The sequence below is a fragment of the Diaporthe batatas genome (assembly GCF_019321695.1).
Source record: "Diaporthe batatas strain CRI 302-4 chromosome Unknown Contig00007, whole genome shotgun sequence".
Lineage (NCBI taxonomy): Eukaryota > Fungi > Ascomycota > Sordariomycetes > Diaporthales > Diaporthaceae > Diaporthe > Diaporthe batatas.
Window position 1 is genome coordinate 546,644 of NW_025408554.1, and position 20,572 is coordinate 567,215.

Below are 20,572 nucleotides of genomic sequence, written 5' to 3' on the forward strand. Positions count from 1 at the left end.
TACAATGCTATGGATTAAGAGATAGTAGAATGACTATCGGACAGATAGATGTACTTATTTGTACGCGGTAGTGTGTCATCTGTTAAATGGGGTTGTTTTTGGACTTGAGGGACGAAAAGAATAGAGACCTGTACTGGAGGCTGAAGGGGATGTCGGGTGAAGGCTGTGAGAGGATTTGAGAATGAGTGTGCCGTGGTGAAGACAACCGGCCCACAATGACGGGCCCCGTCGGACGGCCCGCTACGGCCCCCCGGCCCCGCCACGTGCGCCCCGCCCGGGTCCAAGGAGCCTCGGCACCTCGGAGCTTCCATGCGGGGTTGAGATGGAGTTCCGGCCTTCCGGATGCTCCCCATCACCTTCCTCGTGGCTTATACAGAGAAACACTTACTGCACAGGTGACAATGCCACCAACGTGACAACTCCATTCACCACCATCTTCTCAGCACCCACAAACCACAAATGGCCAGCCCACCCCCCCTACAGGGGATCAAGGTCCTCGAGTTCGCCGGCCTGGCGCCGGGACCCTTCGCAGGCCTCCTTTTGGCTGACGCAGGCGCGTCCGTCATCCGCGTCGACCGGCCCTCCGCGTCGTCCAGCCCCACGGCAGACCTCCTCACGCGCCACAAGGCCTCGGTAGCAGTAGACCTGCGGACCGGCGAGGGCAAGGCCGCGGCGCGGCGCCTCGCGCTCGCCGCCGACGTGGTGATCGAGCCGTTCCGGCCGGGGGTCATGGAGCGGCTGGGCCTGGGCCCGGCGGAGCTGTGCGCGGCGAACCCGGGGCTGGTGTACGCGCGCATGACGGGGTTCCGGCGCGACGGGCGGTACGCGGCCATGGCGGGCCACGACATCAACTACCTCGCCGTCAGCGGGGTGCTGGGGATGCTGGGGTGGGGCCGCGGCGACGGCTCGTCGCCCGCGGGGGACCAGGCGAGGAGGCCGGCCCCGCCCACCAACATCCTGGGGGACTTTGCCGGCGGCGGCGCGGTGCTCTTCCAGGGGGTCCTGATGGCGCTGCTGGCGAGGGCGCGCAACGGCGGCCGCGGCCAGGTCGTCGAGGCCAACATGGTCGACGGCGCCGGCTACCTGGCCACGTTCCCGCGGCTCTCGCGCAGGACGCCCATGGGCGACGGCCCGCGGGGATCCAACGTCCTTGACGGCGGCTGTCCTTACTACGACACGTACCAGACGCGCGACGGGGGGTACATGGCCGTCGGCGCGCTGGAGCCGCAGTTCTACGCCGAGCTGATCAAGGGCCTGGGCCTGGAGGGCCAAGGGTGGGAGGACAGGAGGCTCGACAGGGACTGCTGGCCCGAGATGAAGGCCGTGTTTGGGAGGTCGTTTGGGAGCCGGACGAGGTCCGAGTGGGAGGCCGTGTTTGATGGCACCGATGCGTGCTGCACGCCCGTGCTGGACTATGCCGAGCTCGAGGGCGCCACGGCTGGGGACGGGCGCGAGGGCGACCAGAGGCCGGCCGTCACGCTGCGGGACACGCCGTGCCTGGCTGTCGACTCCGGGGCGAGGCCATCCTCGTCGGACCCGGCTAGCCGTGGACAGGGCCCCGGTGTCCCTGGCGATGGGTATGAGGGCACGCCACTGGCGCCGGGGGACGGCGGAGAGGAGGCACTCAGGGCCTGGCTTGGGTGGGAGAAGGGGAGGCAGTATGATGTTCAGAACGGCGGTCTAGTTCTGACGACAAGCTCTAAATTGTGAATAGACAGAAAACAAACGCCAGCCTGTATCCTTGAAAGACCCATCTATCCCTGACCCTTTATACTGTATCTTCTGGGCCTTTACTCTCATGTGGCTCCCCAGTGCAGTCTATATCCCTCGCTATCCGCCGTGACACAATGTGATTGAGGCATTCGCCGCTTAGCTGTATCGCCCATGGGTAATAAAAGGGCTGCTGTGGTCGGTCTCAGCGGCGTATTTTGAAGATGGAACGAGGTGGTGCTCACCCCGTGCCATGGAGTGCTTGCATGTTTGAGTATATTCTTGTTCAGCCTTGTTCATCAATTGTCGGCCAGTCCACCCACTGTAATCGCCGGGCCGGGCTAGGTGGAGGAGGTTTCGGCGGCCGTGGCGAGGGAGGTCGGTCTCGGGACTGGCACACGGCGGACTCTCGAGATGAGGCACAGGAGGCCATGGTTGTGAGAGGTGTTGAGGATGGAGCTGTGGTTCGAGAGAGGAGAAAGCACGGGATGGGTGATCAAAGGGAAACCCGTCCTGGGAGAACCACTCAGGCAGATGTGAGACAAGAAAAGATCCAGCCCGTCCAGGACATCCCACTAGGTAGGGGACAGCAAGCACGGGCAAGCTATAGGAGGATACGGATGGACAATAGATAGTCCCAAAACCTTCCTAGGACCCGGCTCCCGGGTCCTAGGTTCTTGACGTAAACAAGCTACAGAGCTCAAACCAGCCGAGCAGCAAGACCTGCACTCTCGTCAGCCCACTTCTGGTCAACTTGCCTTCCCGTTGTCACCAAGGCTTCCCTGCACGGGCAGCAAGAGTCGAGCGCAGAGCCTTCCGATGCCTGCATGTACAATGCAGAAGCGCATCCATGCGCATGCGCGCATTGGGGCAAATCAGACTGGGACTCTGCTGCATGGTGCCATAGAGGTGCCTCGACACACCCCCCCCTTCACCGTCTATCCGCAATGCGTGAGCATGAATGAGAGTGTGTTCGCGACAAGGCTGGGGGGCTGCTCAAGGTGAGATGGTAGATTCCGAGACATGTGAAGAAGAACCAACCATATGGGGCACGAGTGAAATGCTCCGTACGCGGAGATCCCCCGATCCCCCACCCGATCGATAGCGGCAGGGACTTGGCTTGGAGGGGCGTAGGGGAGGTGTATCCGTGAAGGGATGAGTGGTTCCCGGCAGCCGTTGCGGTGTGAGGCAAGGGAAAGGTGATGCACTCACAGGCATCATTAGCTCTCTCGACTTGGCCCCCGAAACCTTGAGGGCGAAGCTCAAGCTAGACACCCTGCTGTCCTGCTCCCTCCTGGCCCCGAATCGGTCCAGAACCTGATCCGAGAAGCTTAGGCCCTGGCTCCGACACGTGTAAGTGGGTGGTGGCCCTTGCCCTGCTGAAACTACATCTACCCGCCACTACAAAGACAAGACAGCTTTCCGGCTTGACTATCCGGTCCATATGTTTTTGTTTGCATTAGCTGTAGCATCTATGAGATACCTACCGCACAACCCCTTACTGAATGCTCGAATCCCTATAATGTGAGGGATGGGCTTTTCTTTAACGCCACAAACATTCCCGCGCGGAAGGGACTGTTTGTGACGGGCAGGCTCTATATCTGGCATCTCGGCCTACCATAGCTCGACTGACCCGACCCATTTATCACACAAGTAACTCCAAGCTCCCAACCAGGGGGCCGAGTGCCTTATGACGCAGACTGATTCGTACGCATTTACTGATACGGTGATCACATCTCATCTTCATCCAAGCCGCAGGTTTCTGACACCAAAGGAAGCACGGCACAGCCTAAGACCGTGGATATGTATCGTTACTTCGGGCGAAGCACACCACGGGGAGCAGTTCAAGTTCTAGACGAATGTGAATGTTTTGACTGTGTGGCCCTCACCAATGCTGCCACGGGGAATCTACCTGCGCAGTCGCTCGCCTCGTCCGCGGTTCCACGTCTTTTATTACATTTCCTCCAACGCCATTTTGTCATCTTCATAGTAGTAATGGTTGCTCGTGGTGTCCAGCATGGCTGTGAGCACCTGCTTCACCTGGTAACCCTGCTTGTCCTACTGCAGGTACGGCGCAATTGCCTGCTGGGCGTCCGGCTGCATGCGCTCCTGCACGAACTTGAGGACAGCACCACCCTGGCGCGCGTTGCCTGCCTTGAGATACTCACTGACCCAGGCCTGGACGTTGTCGATCTCCGGAAAGTCATCGCGCGGGCCGCGCTTGCACGTGTTGAGAGGCGTGAATCCCACTCCGAATCCAATGTCGTCTACATCCGCCTCGGTGATGATCTCATCTCCGAAGCCACCGGCCACCTTGGGTGGGTTCTGCAAGAGCTCCAGGAGGTGGTTCGCAGTATTGGCCCAGCCCTTCATATATTTCTGTGCGAATGCTTGCGAGTCGCACAGCGTCTTCGTGTACGAAATCACACCAAGCTTCCGGTCGACTGGACGAGCAAATTGCTTTGTGGTTGGCAGGATGACCGGTGGGTAAAGCTGTGCAAACACCCCAGGCTGCAGCTTCTCGGAATGGTTGATGAAGTAGTCGGTACCCATACCGGCTGCTGTGTTCGCCGACACCAAGTGGTAGAAACGGACAAACCGTTGTTTGTATGAATCTGAGGGGTTGGACTGCAGCTTGGTAAAAGTGAGAGTGAGGATGTCAGGGAAGTATGCATCCAGTGTAGCTCTAGATAATTAATTAGTGAAATGGAAGGGCAAAAGGAAAGGCTCACACTGTTCACGCCTGAAAAGACTTACCCATCAAAGGTGGCAACAACCGACTCCAGGATGTCAAAGGCATTGCCCTCGGTCTTCTTGCTGGCCAAAAGGCGCTGGAATACTCCCAGGATCTGCACCAGCTGCTGGGACTCCACTATGGCTTGTTTCGCCTTGGGGACCATGGCCGATAGGAAACGCGCGCACCCAGGCACATTGCCTCGAGTCTCCCACACTGTTGGCGCAAGAATAGGCCCGAGCAGTGAGCTGAAATCCGCAGGCAGTGGACTCGTCGGGGCGGCTTCGAGCAGGGCAGCAAAGATCTGGAAGACGTAGGGAACAAATTCTAGGATGTGGTTAGACAGATCGGTGCGATGCATCTCAATCACGCAGCTTACCTGACACATCCTCATTTAGAATGAAGGAGAAAGGTTCCCATAGACGTGCGTGCAGCTTCGCCTCTTGACTCGGGTCGGAGAACCTATCATGTTATGTCAGTCTGGCTGCTTCCGGGAGTGATTCTCGCCCCCTGCACGTCACTCACCTGACCAGGGCTCCGATGGCCTCGAAGAGGTAGTAGTAGAATCGCGGGTTGCTAGGGTTGGCCTTGATCACGCTGATGATGGCGATGAGGTGGTCCAATACACCATCAATGATAGGCCGCACACCCGTATTGATCACGATCAGAACCCTCATGATGCATTGCATGAGGTACTCGTTCTCTTGCATCTTTGGCGGGGTCTTGTCCTTTTCGACCAGGTTGAACAGATGGTCAAGTAGATCCTTTGCAACTGGTTCGATGTCCGCCCTAGAGAACAAGTGCTCGCCAGCGTCGTTTGAGAGATAAAGGACACGTTCGACGGCAATAGCGGCGTAAGTGTAGACGACGTACTCTTCGGACGCCAGGTTCTTGATCAAGGGCTGGAACGCAGCCAGCCACTGATCCTTTGTCAACTGACTTCGGAAGTTGTGTAGGTACTTGATGGCGTCAACCTTGGAGATTGCTGCAACTCCATCCACGTTCAAAAGATCAGCAGCAATGTGGTTCTGGAAGAATTCAACGACGTTGACGTGGCTGTTGACTGTCTTGACACCTTGCGCAGCCGTGACAGCACCCTTGGCGGCAATGGCCAGGTACAGGTATACTGCGGTGTCCTTGGCTTTCCAGTCTGTCTGGCCCTGTTTTAGGTAGTGGTCGATGTACCTGAAAACAACCTGCGTCACGAGGGCCTCGAACTTCTCCAACAGCTTCCTCAAGAAGTCTGTGGCCGCCCGCCTCCTCGAGTCCGTGTCAGATCCCTCCAGGTCCCTTCGAATGAACTCGATCGGCTCGTCCTCGAACATCTCAAGATCCGACTCGCGGAGCGTGACGTTGGGGAGGATGACCTTCTCCACAATCTGACCCAGGGTGTTCTCATCGTTGAAGGCTTGAGCGTGCTTGGACCCTGATGCCACAGCAGTGAGGAACTGGAGAGCTCTACTGACGACGAGATCATATCTCTTCTCGGGTCCAAGATTGGACAACAGGTTCCAGACTGATGTGATGAATCGCTCGCAGTAGCCACTGAAGTCCTCGTCGTACTTGGTCGTGAATAGAGTCAGAGCCTCGCAGATATCGGCCTTGGCATTTTCCAGGGCTGTGGCCTCGTCATCATCGCCGTCGAACAAGGGGTTCTTGTATGCCAGGTACTTTTCGAGCAGGGAAAAGATGGACGCCAGGTTTTGCTCGATGACGGGAGCGAGATCGTGACAGGTCAGGTCGTAGAGAATCTTGACCAACAGACTCAGGGTCTCGAACCAACCCTTGAGCTCCGCGGCGTTGTTTGTGTTGGCCTCAATCTTTTGGTCGGCAATCTTAAGATCTTGTCAGCACCCCGACTTCAAGCTCCGGGCCACTGGTGGACTCACCGCCAGAAGCCGTACAAAGGCCTCCCCAAAGTGCTCGACGACATGGTTGATCTCTTCGTAAAGTTCGTTGGACTGGAACAAAGGCCGCCACCTCACGAAGATGGAATGTGCAACCTCCAAAACTCCATTTGTCACCTTGAAGTTGTCTGGCGAGATTCGGCTGACAAGGTCCTACAAGACACGAACTTAGTTTCGGGATGTCCAGCTCACTTGCCGACCCAGAACCTCACGAACCTGTATAAGCGTGTCCCACCTCTTCCAGAAGTCGGAGTCGGCTATAACGCTGATGGCTTCGCCAAGCTGGGTCTGGATGTTCGGGGGCGACAGGATCATGAGACCGACGAGCTCCTGCTTGATGGTGGCGACCTCCTCCGCGGGCAACTTGTGGTGTCCATCTTCGTCCTGCATTCCCGTACCTGTCAGAAGTGTCCCAGCGTCTCTTTGAAGGGGTTTGGGGGCCGGGGGCTGGGCCGTACCACATAGTTGAGGCGAACGTAGTTCTTGAAGGCGAGGGCGGCGGCCAGGCGGGTTGTGGTTGCGAAGTTGGGGCCGGCAACGATCTTGAGGAGCTGGAGCGAGTACTGCGGCTTGCTCTCTTCCTGTTTGAGGAGGGACTCGGCTGGTGGTAGAGAGAAACGTTAGCTCATCGTGTAGAGTCTTGGGTGCGTGCGTGCGTGCGTGTGGCAGGCGTCCTTCCCAAGATGGTGCAAACAAAACATCAACACACGGCAGCGGATTGGAGGGGTGATCTACCTTTGCGTTGCTGCTTGTAGTCGAGAGTTGCGTCCAGCAACTGAGCAATGCTTGCGATGTCCGCCGCCATGTTGATTAATAGCCTGTTGTACTAAGATCAACTATGTGGGAGACAGCTGGTTGGGCTGTTGCTGTTCAGTCCATACAAGAAGTTTTGCAGGTCTAGGTCTGGTTGCAGGCAACCTTGCAACTCGGTACAGCAGCTCGAAAGTAAACGGGCTCCCGGGGTGTGGTTCCGTTGCTAGGCGCCTGGTGGCGCTGAATGGCAGGCGAGCTTTGTTCGAGCAGAAGTGGGGCAAGTGACGAGGGGCGGCGTTGGAGCATCCCTGACCCTGTTACACGCACCACATCCCGTGCCTGAAGTACCAGAGTACCTAGGCACTTAGTAGTCTACCTAGGTACCCAAGTACGTGCCCTGAACAGCAGGTCTGCGAGACTGCTGTATACTATAATAGCACAATAAATGCCTATATAGCTGCTTAAGCAGCTAGCTACACAATACAGATCAGATTTTCCCCTTCAACATCCCTGAATCGACACAGAGCCCGTGTTGCCGTGCTTGGTGTTGTGTCTTGCCAGGAGTTGACCGGATTCCAAATGCAATTCACAGTGACGGCAGCAAAACAGCCTTCTCCGGTCTGGTTCGAGGTTGCGATGAACTTTTCAGGAACGGAGTACATGCAGTACGTAAAGTACGGAGCGCCTGGCTGGGTGCGGAACAGGCTTTTTATTGCGCATATAGTGTAGTGTATCTACTACAGTGCATGGCATGATGTGACGAAATCTTCGGTGCCGACGCGCAATAAATCTCAGAGGCGGGCAGGCAGACGGCGAAAGCAACCAGTAAGCCCCGTCGAAAACGGCGCCAGAGTGGGTCCCCGCCGACCTCATGATTGACGGTCATGATCCGTGCACGGTGCAGCCGGCGTACCTTTTCCTCGCGTCCCCCGTTCCCGAGACCCAGACCCAGACCCAGCTGGCCGCAGTTCGAGACATGCGCATACCAATCAACCTCCCTCAGACATCTGCCAGTTGCCGTCCAGTTTATTACCCTTGTCAGAAAAAAAAAAGTCTACATACATCCTGCCAACCTCAACAGCATCTGACCCAGGCACGGTCGCCGCTAGATATCTCTGGCAGACCCCGTCCTCCCAGGCTGAGAGAGGAGTGCGAGCGACTGGAGAGTGTGCGTGCGTGGTGGTGGAAGCTACATGGTTGCAGTCATTTCGCCCTTTCTATCCGATAGCTCCTAGCTCTATCTCCATCTGCATCTCGGTTTCGGGTGGCCCTATTGTCTATCTCTTAGTTCCTAGCTCTCTTTCCCCATCCATTTTACAACGCGCCGCGCCAGAGCCCTGCCTGGATTCAACCTTGCTGGACCCTCGACGTGCATAACTCTGCACTTTCGACGGCCTCGACTCGACGGGCTGTCCAGCGGCCAGCCTGACCGGACAAAACATATCTTGATGGCCACTATGACGATCCTGACTTCATAAGCCCCTCTTTATCACAGCGGTAGATGCGAATAGACTAGGGGCTTGTCTGTGAGTGCCATCACCAACTGTCGACTCCCCTCCTGGCCCTGTTCTTTTCAGTTCCGTTCCGTTCTGTTCCTGTTCCTGTTCCTGTTCCTATCAAATCTGTGTGGGGCCTCCTTTGCCTGTTTCCGCCCTCGCGCCGGAACCCTGGCTGGGGATAGTACCTCGACGTCGTGGTATACGACTGATTGCATGCATGTATGCTCTGGCGCCGACGACTGCTAGTCTCTTCCTTTGGCTGTTCTCGTGCTGCCCAGTCCAGAATGTTTTTAACCTCCAGTTTCTGCAGTTTTGCTCGCCCATCTCCCCGCCCCACCGGCGCCTTGTTTCCATGGACCCAACACTGATATCATGCTTCGACGCATAGCCTCAGCCTCCTTGGGCTTTGATGCCCCTGACGCCCCTCCTGGCGACCCCATGCCTCCATCCGCCGATGACCAGGCTCCGCCGTCAGAGCACAAGAGCGCCGGAGGCCTGGCCAGCGTCTTCAAGGGCCTGACTGGGGGCTCCAAGCTTTCCAAGGTCCCGCCTGTGCCCTCTTCGTCCACCGATACCGTTTCTGCCCATTTATCTTCCGAGCGAGTCGATACTGTTTCGCTAGCTGCCACCGGCCTGCCTCCCCACCACGGCGAGGCGCTGGAGAAGCTCAAGAATGGCTCTCTCAGCGAACGTATCGCGGCCGCCGAGTCCCTGCGACTGTCCGTTGCCGACTACCCCCTGGCCCCGGTACTACAGATATGGGATGCTGGCAAAGACTTGATAGAGCCATCGAAACCCGGCCACGCGAGGATAGCCGGTTGGGAGCTCCTGACCGAGTGCGTCCGCAACCCCTCTTCGACCGATCTCGAGCGAAAAGAATACTTCCAGACACTGTCTTTCCACGCCAACCCCGACGACTTCTATCTTCAGCTGGCCGCCCTGGTCGACCTGACCAACCATGGCCGCAATCTCTCCGGCTTCGATTACGACGTCATCCCATTGTTGACAACGTGGCTGCAGGACTCTTACAATGCCGTTAGGGTGGCACGGAGGCAGCAGGCAGTGCGCGAGAGAAAGGGCGCCAAGGGGAAAGGCGTTGCGCCAGCAGTTGCTGCTTTGGGCGAGGACAAGAGTTTCTCCATGTTGTTCGCGTTTATCCTCGAGGTCCTCAAATTCAACTTCAGGGTCGCCGATGACGAAACTCTGGGACGCTTGATCGACAAACTTCTCGAGATCTGCATGAAGACGAGCACGGAAGACGATTTGACATCTTGCATTGAGGTGATTGATGCCATCATAACGTATGCCTCGGTTCCCAAGCGGAGCTTGAGTCGTTGCGTGGAAGTCCTCAGCTCCATCTTCTGCCTCGTCGACAAGCTGTCCAAGACCTCCTGGCACACACTGTCCAACCTGCTGAAGTCGCACAATGGCCAGGCGGCTGTCCGGATCTTGCTCAACATTCTCAGAGAATATCTCCGAAACGGGCAGGAGACGTCAGAGACGAGTAGGGCAGTCAGGGGCTCTCTGACCGTTCTCCAGAAGTTGATCTGGAAGTCTTCGGAGAAAGGTTACCCGTCGATCCCACTGGCCATACTCATTGACGGATGCAGCAATGTTGTCGAGAAGTCACCCTCCACACGGATAGCCGGCTCTGTATTGAAGCTGATCAACACTCTGTTCGACGACGGAGAACAAAGACTGAATCCGCTCCTCGAAGGTGAGGACTGGACATCTGTCCTGGAAGTTGCTGAAAAGTGTGCCGGTCGGGTCAATTTCGGCCTCACCCCAAACAGCTCCAGAACGAGTCTTGCAAGCAGCCTCACTGTACAGGACTTGAAGAAAGGAGGCCCCATACTGGAGGAGCTCGAGACCCTCTTGCGGAGACTGGAAGGGCTTTCCAGACAGCGAGGTTCAGACTTCATACAGAGGCACGAGTGTATATCATTCATGGCGAGGATCCCTCACGTCCTCCCGGATTCCACAGCAGAGCTCGTCTTGGAACATTTCAAAGAGTTCCGATGCTGTTATCCGTCTGATCTGGACTGGGAGCAGAACCTCAACTTGGTTCTGGAGTGGTTCTACCTAAAGCGCGATCGCTCCACGGCAATCCGTATCGCAGCTCTCCAGGGGATCACCGAGGTCTACGACATGCTGGAGTTGGTTGAGGATGAACTTGACGAGGATACAGTGCCCGACATTGTCAAGAGCATCCTCTCAGGCATTTCTGACGAGGCAAATACCGTTGTTCTTCAAGAGACGGTCTCGTTCATGATTTCTGTCGCAATGGCCGCCGACTTATCTCTCTTCGAATACATCGTAGAGACACTCAAAGGAGTCGTCACGAGCGATCGCATAAACTCGCCGGTGGTATTTGTGGAAGAGAAACCTCCAACAACGGACCAGGTTGCAAGCGCTGCCGACCAGAGCCCAGCTAATGTGGTTACGCGAGGTTATGTTCTACTGTTTATGAAGACCATGAACACGGATAGCCAAAAAGCAACAAGGACCTTTCAACTCCTCGTATACATTGCAAAGTTCGGTCAGTCGACCGATGCTCGGATTACGGCCATGAAGATGCTATTTCGACTGAGAGCGGACTGGGCAAATCGTATATACCTGACATGCTTCACTGAATCGGAAAGTCTTGCTGGTGTTCTCCACAGGACGGAAGCCTCACTAGCAAGAAAGGTCGCAGAGGACGCAGCCACATCGCACAGGTTGAGGAGCGATCATGGAAGCTTATCGCGGTCGTCACGAGGAGTTTCGTTTGGCTCTACAGCTCAAGATAGGATGGTCCCAAGTCGGTCAGCTAGTGGTACCAAGCCAAATGGCCAAAAGTACCAGCAGCTTTGGTCTCTACCGGATTCTACTGTGCTACCAGAAATACCTTCTCCCATAGCCAGCCCTGTTCTCTTTTCATACATGGAGAAGACGACAGAGTCCGGCGTTGAAGGCGAGGAAGAAATGCAAACAGCGGCACAGGAATCTTGTGCGATCGATGTTGCCTCATGGCTAGAGGCCATCATCCATAATCTGACTCACGGGAGTGATTGGGAAGTTTACAGCTTCAACCTGGTTCACCTTCCGTCTCAGCTGAGCAACCACGCGTTCTTCAGAGGCGCCATCCCGCAAATACGCGAGGCGCGTCGAGTGTTGTGCGAGCAGAGCAAGCACAACCTATTTCAGGATCCACCGCCTCTGACCGGGCTGCGCCGGCCCGAAGTCAACATCTGCATCTTCCAAATTCTCACGACTATTATGAGTTACCACCAGTACTTTCAGAAAAGCGACGAAGACGATCTTGTCAGAACGTTTATGCAGGGCATTGGGCACTCTACAGCCAAGACCTGTATCCATGCGCTGACCATCTGCTGCCACGAGCTCCCGCTTGCTACTTCCAAAGCTCTCGTGACGATCCTGCAGAAGATGTCAACGGTTATCACGCAGGCCAATGTGGCCATGCACATTTTGGAGTTTCTGGCTGGGCTCGCACGTATGCCAGCACTCTACAGCAACTTCATTGAAGATGAGTTTCGCGTCGTTTTTGGTATGTGTTTCAGGTATCTCGACACTGTACGCGACAAGAAGCGGTATGTGCGAACGAGCACCGCAAGTGACAATGCGCCTGCTACCATCAACACGACTCACGAGTACGACATCCTAGGGCAGCCCACCAACAACGAGGAGCTGCCGCAGTATGTGCACGCACTTGCGTATCATGTCATCGTCTTCTGGTTCCTAGCCCTGCGCCTGGGTGATCGAGCGAAACATGTAGGGTGGATAGCGAAAAGGCTGTTTCAGGGCCCAGATGGCAATCCGGTCTCCGACGAGCAGGCGCTCACAACCATGGACTTTGTTCAGAGAGTTGCATATGCAGAAGCAGACGAGTCAGCGGAAAACCCCCGGTTCTCTGACAGGAAAGCCTCAGAGTACACTGAGAGACGGTGGATCATCGCCAACAGTCTTGTGTCCATCAAACAGTCGAAGGCGACCCCGTGGGCACAGGTCACTAAGAGGCAGCCGACAGGCACGTCTTTCTTCACTGTCCGCGAGAACTTCAAACCTCCACCTCCCCATCAAGCGAATACGTTCGGGGACAGCAGAGATACGGGCCCACTAACCACGAATAGCACTATCCCTAGCCATCTGCTTGTTCATCTTCTCTCGTCCACGCCGCAAAGTCATGAACCGGCACTGCGCCCACTCCCCCTTCCAGATGAAGAGGCTATTGGCCGAAGCGTCAGAACCTTTGACCGTCTCTCCACTGTGGATGGCCACAAGGTGGGCGTGATCTACATAGGAGAGAACCAAACCAAGGAGACTGAGATTCTCTCCAACGTGTCAGGCAGTGCAGACTACATGGAGTTCTTGAACGGAATCGGGTCGCTCACCAAGTTGAAGGGCGCAGATTTCAATACTCAAGGCCTCGACCGCGAATACGACACGGACGGCCAATACACGTTCTGTTGGCGCGACAGAGTGACAGAGATCATCTTCCATGTCACGACGCAGATGCCTACAAATTTGGACCATGACCCTCAATGCATCAGCAAGAAGAGGCACATAGGCAACGACTTCGTGAATATCATATTCAACGACTCTGGCCTGCCCTTCAAGTTCGACACGTTCCCGTCCGAGTTCAACTATGTCAACATTGTCATCACACCGGAGTCAAGGGCATCATTTGTCGCTACTCGCGAGCACAGCGCCCAGAAGCAAGAGGATGGAGACAATGCAGAGGCACTCAACACGGGAGGCTACACGCCTTTCTTTAAGGTCCAAGTCATGAGCAAGGAAGGGTTCCCTGAAATCTCGCCTTGTGCCGCAACCAAGATGGTCAGCCTGAAGGCACTTCCAGATTTTGTCCGCCTGCTCGCCCTCAATGCGTCGGTGTTTTCTGTCGTCTGGGCCCACCGCGATCAGGGTGATTATCCATCCGCCTGGCGCAGTCGTCTGAGGGAGATAAGTCGCTTGCGTGAGCGGTATGGACCCAAACTTGCGCCCTCAGCTGCAACATCGCCGTCGACTCTCACGAGTCCTCAGGCATCGGCTGTCAGCACGCCGGCACCAATGTCGCTCAGTAGTGCGCTTGCCTCTGCACAACAGCAGCAGCAGCTGGGACAGGCAAATACTGACAGCCGGCCCTCAAGCGGCGTCGCCAGAGACAGCATGTCTGGACTGAGCATGCGTGACCTACGCCGGGCCAGTGTGGCGACGTTCCTGACGAGCACTAGCGAGCAGAACTCGCAGTCGCATCGCAGCTCGGTCATGAGCAACTCGACGGCAGACACGGAGATGATGATGCAGGCTTTCAACCTGGACTCATTGGTCGAGAGTCTGGACTTTTCGAAGTGGGCTTAAGGTCTGCCTCGAGTTCGTGGATTTTATCTATCAAGGACAGCAGCGTCTGACCTGTCTACGGAAAGGGGCAATGAGAAAAGAGACAATCGGTGCGTATGGTTGGGACGGAATAACGGAGATGAATCTTGATGATCATGACGGAGGGCATGACGAAGGGCACTTTCGGCCGTGATGGAACGGCCGTCGCAGAAATTGGAAGGCAGGAGTCTCGGGAATTGTGAGGGAATTGTTTTTGATCACTATACCACAAAAGTTGTTGCTTTCCTTTTCACTTCTCAAGTATCATTTTCCCCCAACGGCCACCATACCACTTCTACAATATCCTCGTGTATGGTTCTTTGACAGGGCGAGTGGTGGAAGAGCATGTATGAGATGTAACCAGCCCGGAATGGCAGAGCGAGCGAGCAGTCAGTCAGTTCGTCGCGCCATGACGGGAGAAGGTGAAAAGACGGGCCAATGTGAATCACTTCGCTCCGACCCAAACGGCTATTCCTCCTTGCTCGTGCCAAAAGTATTCTTGTCTGTGTGTGATACAGACCCAAGCGTACGTGCCCATTATCGCACAACAAACACGTGTCGGATGCGGACGATTGTAAGCTGTGGTGGTGGTGCGGAGGGATCCCACTGAACACCCCGGACAATGACACGACTTACACCCACACTCACTCACCCCAAGGGAACGGATTGGTCTAGCCCACCACCGTATTGATTCCTTTGCGGTCACACTAAACTGACGATCTTGAATGGTGTTGTACAAAAAGCCTTTCTCCGTTCGGAGGATTCATATTTGTGCAGGTGTCCGGTAGAGACAATCCATCCATCCATCCATCTATCTACCTAGGTATCTCCATGTGCGTGCTGCTTGCTGTGCTGACAGGCCTCAACAGTATTTTCCCTTCGTTGCCCGTCTCATACCCGCGTGGCCTCACATCTGTCTCCCACCGCCTGCCCAGGTGCATACCGCCATTCCTTCGTCGTATGGGCTGGATCCTCCCCGCCCCTTCGTGTGGATATGGGTGTTCCCAATCTATCGTTTGTCACACAGCCCCCCTCCGGGGGACGCGAGGTCAGACAGGAACAAAAGGAACAAGGAAATGGCAAAGGAAAAAGTAAAGCATCGACGCGACAGGCGCGGGAGACGGGGGTCCGTACGACGCAACACATGCTATCATAAGGGCTGCGAAGGCGGTATGGCCATCCCTTGGCAAATCGGGTGCATCGTGTGACGTAGCACAGTGGTGACAGAGGGCTGGCCGTCTTTGGAATCCTTTTCTGTTTTATTTTCTCCTCCCATTCCTCGTGACTGTATACTGTATAGACGTCCTGCCCCATAAACCCATCTCATTCCTTACCATGCACGAGTTCGGTGGGAGGGGGGGGGTCAAGTAGTCAACCAAACTAGTTCACCCCATCGTGTGACCATGCTCACTCACATGGCAGTGCCGACCGCCGGACAATGCAGACTCAAAAAGGGAAGGATTCTTCGGGCGCCGTCTGGGTGGGACGGCCCCCCTTGGCGCCTGTCGCACAGGATTTACTAACGGTTCTTGTCTATTCCATGGACATACGGCACCGGCCCTCCTGACGCGCCTGGGGCACTTTTGCGGCGCGCGGTACACGGTCTGAGACAAGGCACTAGCTGGGGAGATTGTGAAAGTATACCCCCACGCGGCGGCAGTCAGTGAGCGGCTGGGAACGGACGGAGAAGCCATTTTATGGCATGTACGTTTGTGTCTCTTTGAGTGTGCTGGCTTTTATTTTTAGGCATCTCGCTGAGGCCCGCGGTGATGTGTAAGTTGCCAGCCTCATTATATAAGCGACACACGCGGGCACAAAAGCGCCATGCATGCATGGATATGCACCGCCAATCCTCTCACACTAGGGGCCTTCGCGGCAGCAGTTTGAACGGTGGAAAGGGCGGAGGAGGGGACGACGACAGGGGGAGCTGAGAACAACACATTAAGCCAATTGGGGCGGGTCTTTTTGCACACCATTGTTTATGAATCCAGCTACCAGCCGTATGGTACAGAAAAACAACACCCCGGCATTCGGCCCCGATGTACGACGGATCCTTCAAGCCGGAATGGCCCGTGGCCTGATTGGGGGTTGGACCAGCCGGGGGAGGGCAGACCAGATGAGGAGTCGCGTAGGCTTTGAACCCCGGGCAGCATGCGAGTAGGACAGGTGACACATTGCTAGAGGAATAAGGAAAGTCAAGGCAAAGGAAAAGAGCTCATCCTGCCATACGAAGGATTCAACATGCTTTGGCGGCGGGATAGGGGGCGGGAGCCCAACACCTGCAGTCTGGAATCCTTACTATGGGTCTCATGGTCGTGCAGCTTGAACCTGTTCGCCCGCCTATCCGCCGGGAGACCTGGGGTTACCGTCACACAAGAGCTCCACGATGGGTCGGACTGAATACCACTTGTGCGACTCGTTTGGGTGGTCAGGCTGCAATCTATGTGTGAGTTGTCCTTCATGTGGGTATCATTCCGTGGGTTCACCGTCGGCATCGCCATCATCTAGGCACAAGATCAGAAACTGCGGTGTGCGAGAAAGCCTAGGCGCCGGTTCCAGGCTGCAATATGCGAGCGCGAAGCAGTGCACGCAGGTTCGTCCTCTCACGCTTTTCGAGTGCTTGCATTCTTGGGATACGGTCAGACAGGTGCCTGGGTAAATGCTGGGAGCTTGTCGTGGCTGTTTGCGTAATCAATGAGCTTGTGTGCTTGCCATGACTGGCTGATATGATGTCGTTTTAGATGATGCCTAACTTCCCAACTTCGCAATCTAGCGGATTCAAAGTGAATGCGAATTATACATCCCGCCAAATGTCCCTGTATCTGGCCCACTTTTGGAAGCCTAGGGAAATGTCAGCAATTGTGCAAAGACTAAGCATAGACAGTTGAAGCTCATGCGTCGCGTACCTATTGACTGAAAGCCGGCGTTCTTTGTCTTTGCTGCGTCAATGTACATCCTCCCCATGCCCCTCTCCCGCAGCCCTTGAACACACGCGTCTAGGAGCCTGACCATGATCGCGTCGCTCCTCGATGCATCGTTGTCTAAGTAGATTAAGGAATGTCAGTCTTCCGCCGCCCTGACCTAGTCAGTAAGTTAAGATACGTACCAGTAATACAAATGCACGTAACACCCCCTGTGTCCTCTGAAATCGTACCAGCCCAAGGTATGTCGTCCGCCGACGGGTTCTCAGAACGCATAACATATGTTATGGCCGTCGCGACAATTTCATCGCCACGGAAGCCTACCATGATATCGCTCATAGACATGGATTCAGCAAGCTTCGCATACTGGTCGTACCAGGCCATGTTGCCTTTTCGATCCGAGTCTTGCTCCACGATCTCTAGAACCCTGTCGAAGTCCATGAATCCGCAGGGCCGAAAAGTGACACCAATGGGTGGAAACCCACCAGTTGGCCACTCATTGAACGTGAGCACCCAGTCCGCGACTTCCTGCCCAGTGCCAGGCGCGGTGCAATCCATGTTCCACCCGCGCCGTCTAAACCACACCTCAGAGGGGTCATCGACCGGCAGGCCGTACAGAAGCCGAGGGAACGTGCTTCCCAACTGGTGCCGGCTGACGCCTCGTGTCCTCGAGAATTCCTTGACACCCGTGTCATGTAGGATCCGGCCGATACCCCGGCCGCGGTGCGAAGAATCAACGACGATGGCAGCGATTGACCCTACCAGGGCTTCTCCTTTGCTATCCAAATAGGTAATGTAGGTGGCGCAGAACCCCAGAACCGGCCCAGTCTCCGAGCCACGTGCGACCAAATGCTTTGCATAGCCATCACGCTGCAACAGGTTCATGAGACGATACCGATCGAGGCCGAATTGTTTCGGCATGTTCTGGCACCAAAGATCATAGACCGCCTGCGTATCCGTCGCCACGTTGAAAGGCTTAACGACCCATCTCTGCGTGAAATCCTTGGGCTGCACGCTTGGAATTTCTGGCGGCGGGGCGGAGTGCCTGGGCTGTCCATGGTACAGAATGTCTGCCCCAGTATCCAGGTCGTGTCGCGAGTAGCCGGGCAGCTGCACGATAGTCGGGAAAATTGTCGTGGCGGATTCGAGTTGCTGTACATCGCAACAGGCGACGACCACATGCGGACGACGATCTCCGGCCGCCTGCGCAATGCTAGACAGTGCCACCTGCGACGGTTGCCCTGGGACCGGGGGTCCTGTGATGACAAACACCACGATCTTGGCCCTCTTGATGAAGGCGACATGGGTGCTGGTGATGCCAGCCGCTGCTGTATACGGGACGTGTCGAATCCATGGGTGGTACCTTGCCAATCCTCTTCCCAGAGGCTCGAAAGGGTCCTCGGTAGAGCCTTGATCGACAGGGCGGACGACCGGTGTCAGCAGGAGGACGATATCTCCATGCTCAAGAATGTTTGAAAAAGGAATATGGGGGGACGGAGCATCCTGTATGAGCATCGCTCCAGGCCTTTTGATTTGATCCGTGCCTGGAAGCGTGTCGGCGACATATCCTGTTATCATTTCCAAGACCCGTAGTCATTGTTCCGCGGGATGCAGCGGATACTTGGGGTTGGTTATATATGCTAGCGGGCGTGTTAGTCGGCAGTGCGCGCCCTGGACAGCCCACAGCCCCCGGTTGTGGGAACTGACCATGAGTTCAGGGTTATCAGAGACTGGTGGCTTGGTTACCACGACGTCAGCGAGACCTTGTGATAATTGGGCCCGTATTGTTGAGAATTGAAATTAATGCACGCACGCTCTCACGTAGAAGGGTTCCGAGTGAGACTGGTCGCCGCAGATCCGCGGATGGAGGAATTCTGGAATGTTCAGGGTCCAAATTCGCAGCAGGCTCAGGAGATGGCCGGCGGTGCAGCCGCGGGCTCACTCGGTTTGTGGGGCTGCTCCTTGTGAAGCAGAGCGGCGGAGGCTGGCGAATCGACAGTTGGCAAAGATGACACGGGACGAAATAAAGTGTGTTGCACTGCTCTGCTGCTCGTCACGCCACGGGTGCTGCTGATGGGTGTATAAAAACGGCTGTTGTGCGGTTGAATATGCGGCAACAGGCGCCGAGGGAAGCCTGTTGACGCACCCGGACCAACAGGTTCGGTGGCTGCGTCAGTACTGCAACCCTGGGAGAACTGCAGGTGTCAAGATCCTGTTTGGGACAATATTGTGCAACCCAGGGCTCCGCCCTGCTGATACCTTGCCCGTACGAGCCACTGAATATACCGCTGCACGGAAACGGCCAATGTACGCGCTGTAAGCTCGGAGTTATGACGGATGGCAGGGCGGGGCGGTGCCTTTCTTTGGTGAGAAGAGCGGCCCTGCAAGGGCGGGCAGTTCCAACGGCCGGCCTGCACAAATCCGAGGTAGGGCGGCCCCGGGTTATGCCCATACGACACTGGCACACTTGAAGGGCATCTGTGTCGACCGACCTGCAGCAAAAAGGCCCCCAAGCTGCGTAGTTGATGGCTGGCTGGAAGGCCGCCCTTGTAGCAAGGCCTGGAGCTTGTGGAATGAAGGTCTCGGCTCCAGGGGTGAGCTTCCCGTTCTGACTGTGCTCAGCGAGGCTGCAGGATGGTCACATCTGTGTGGGCAGCCCATTGGCGCGTGTGTTCTCGGCTCAGCGAGTTGGGCGTCCTGAAAGCATCTCAAGTTACACTGAAGGATTCGATGATATGTCAGTGCAGATGCTGCATCTTGGAGAGGTTGCATGACCTGTGCACCGGAAATGGCGGCGCCCTTGTCGTCCAGGGTAGGAGAGGAGACGGGCGGACGGGTCCTGCCAGACATTCCGCATGGCCCTGCACAGCCGGCCGTCGAGTGCCCTGTCTGCCCGTCTGCCCGTACGGAATATGGCACAGTAGACCATAGGTCGTCGGGGCGGCTGTGCACATAGATAATAGATGACCCGAGGGCTGAGTGCATCTGGACTGTGGACTCGACGAGGCAACTGGCGCAGGAGGTCGCACAGAAACCCGGCCTGTGTAACCAGCTACCGAACTATGGTGCAAGGCGGGCGGGCCGCTGACCAAGGGAGTCGTCTATTCATAGCATGCGTGACATGGGCGCGTTCGGAGAGGAGCCGACGAACGCAGCGACTTGACTCAATCCGCGAGGTCTGGTTGCACACGACAGTGGCCCACGGGCGCCCCCAGAGGAGGGCAAGGCACAGCAGTCGCACTCGCCCTCGCTCCGAGCAGGGCGTCCCGTCAGAGCGAGTCGAGCAGGGACCGGCAAAGAGAGGAGAGCAAGACAAGAGACGCCGTGAGACGGTCAGCCGGCATAAGCGAGTTTTTGCTATCGAGCCTGCTCGCTGGACGTGCGCGGTGAGAGTCAAGTTGTAATGTAATATCCATCCAAGCCATCCTGTGGAACGGCGAACGGCGTTGGCTCGCACGCACGAGACGCACGAGACGCACGCGACTTGTCAGACGCAAGAAAGCGGGTGCGTCGGCTGCTGCTTGGGTGGGAGAGCAGACGTCAGGCACGTCAAGAAGAAGACAGGGTCGGGCAGGCTGGCAGGCTGGCAGGCTGTCGTCAAGAAGTCAAGGGAGTGGGGATGCTGATGCAGTGATGAGGGTTACACGGCAGCAACGCCGGACAAGCGAC

General features: G+C 56.3%; 4 protein-coding genes across 4 annotated transcripts; 2 read left to right on the forward strand and 2 right to left on the reverse strand.

The window, feature by feature from the left end:
* Positions 1–414: 414 nt before the first annotated feature.
* Positions 415–2,922, forward strand: KVR01_006651 (uncharacterized protein). The gene has a single exon (XM_044788904.1). The coding sequence runs from the start codon at positions 460–462 to the stop codon at positions 1,708–1,710; it is 1,251 nt and encodes a 416-aa protein (XP_044644082.1). The 5' UTR covers positions 415–459; the 3' UTR covers positions 1,711–2,922.
* A 276-nt stretch (positions 2,923–3,198) lies between these two features.
* Positions 3,199–7,302, reverse strand: KVR01_007070 (importin-alpha export receptor). Its single transcript, XM_044781551.1, has 8 exons — positions 7,087–7,302; positions 6,810–6,952; positions 6,568–6,735; positions 6,334–6,504; positions 4,970–6,279; positions 4,824–4,906; positions 4,468–4,771; positions 3,199–4,396 (listed from the first exon to the last, which is right to left on the reverse strand). Exons 1-8 carry the CDS (start codon positions 7,154–7,156, stop codon positions 3,769–3,771), a joined length of 2,877 nt encoding a protein of 958 aa, XP_044644501.1. The 5' UTR covers positions 7,157–7,302; the 3' UTR covers positions 3,199–3,768.
* Positions 7,303–8,083: 781 nt separating this feature from the next.
* KVR01_006598 (uncharacterized protein) lies at positions 8,084–14,725 on the forward strand. Its single transcript, XM_044794439.1, has 2 exons — positions 8,084–8,630; positions 8,914–14,725. Exon 2 carries the CDS (start codon positions 8,976–8,978, stop codon positions 13,962–13,964), a length of 4,989 nt encoding a protein of 1,662 aa, XP_044644029.1. The 5' UTR covers positions 8,084–8,630; positions 8,914–8,975; the 3' UTR covers positions 13,965–14,725.
* Positions 14,726–14,872: 147 nt separating this feature from the next.
* Positions 14,873–19,932, reverse strand: KVR01_007066 (uncharacterized protein). Its single transcript, XM_044788095.1, has 3 exons — positions 17,089–19,932; positions 16,889–17,023; positions 14,873–16,823 (listed from the first exon to the last, which is right to left on the reverse strand). Exons 1-3 carry the CDS (start codon positions 18,479–18,481, stop codon positions 16,777–16,779), a joined length of 1,575 nt encoding a protein of 524 aa, XP_044644497.1. The 5' UTR covers positions 18,482–19,932; the 3' UTR covers positions 14,873–16,776.
* Between the last annotated feature and the right edge of the window lie 640 nt (positions 19,933–20,572).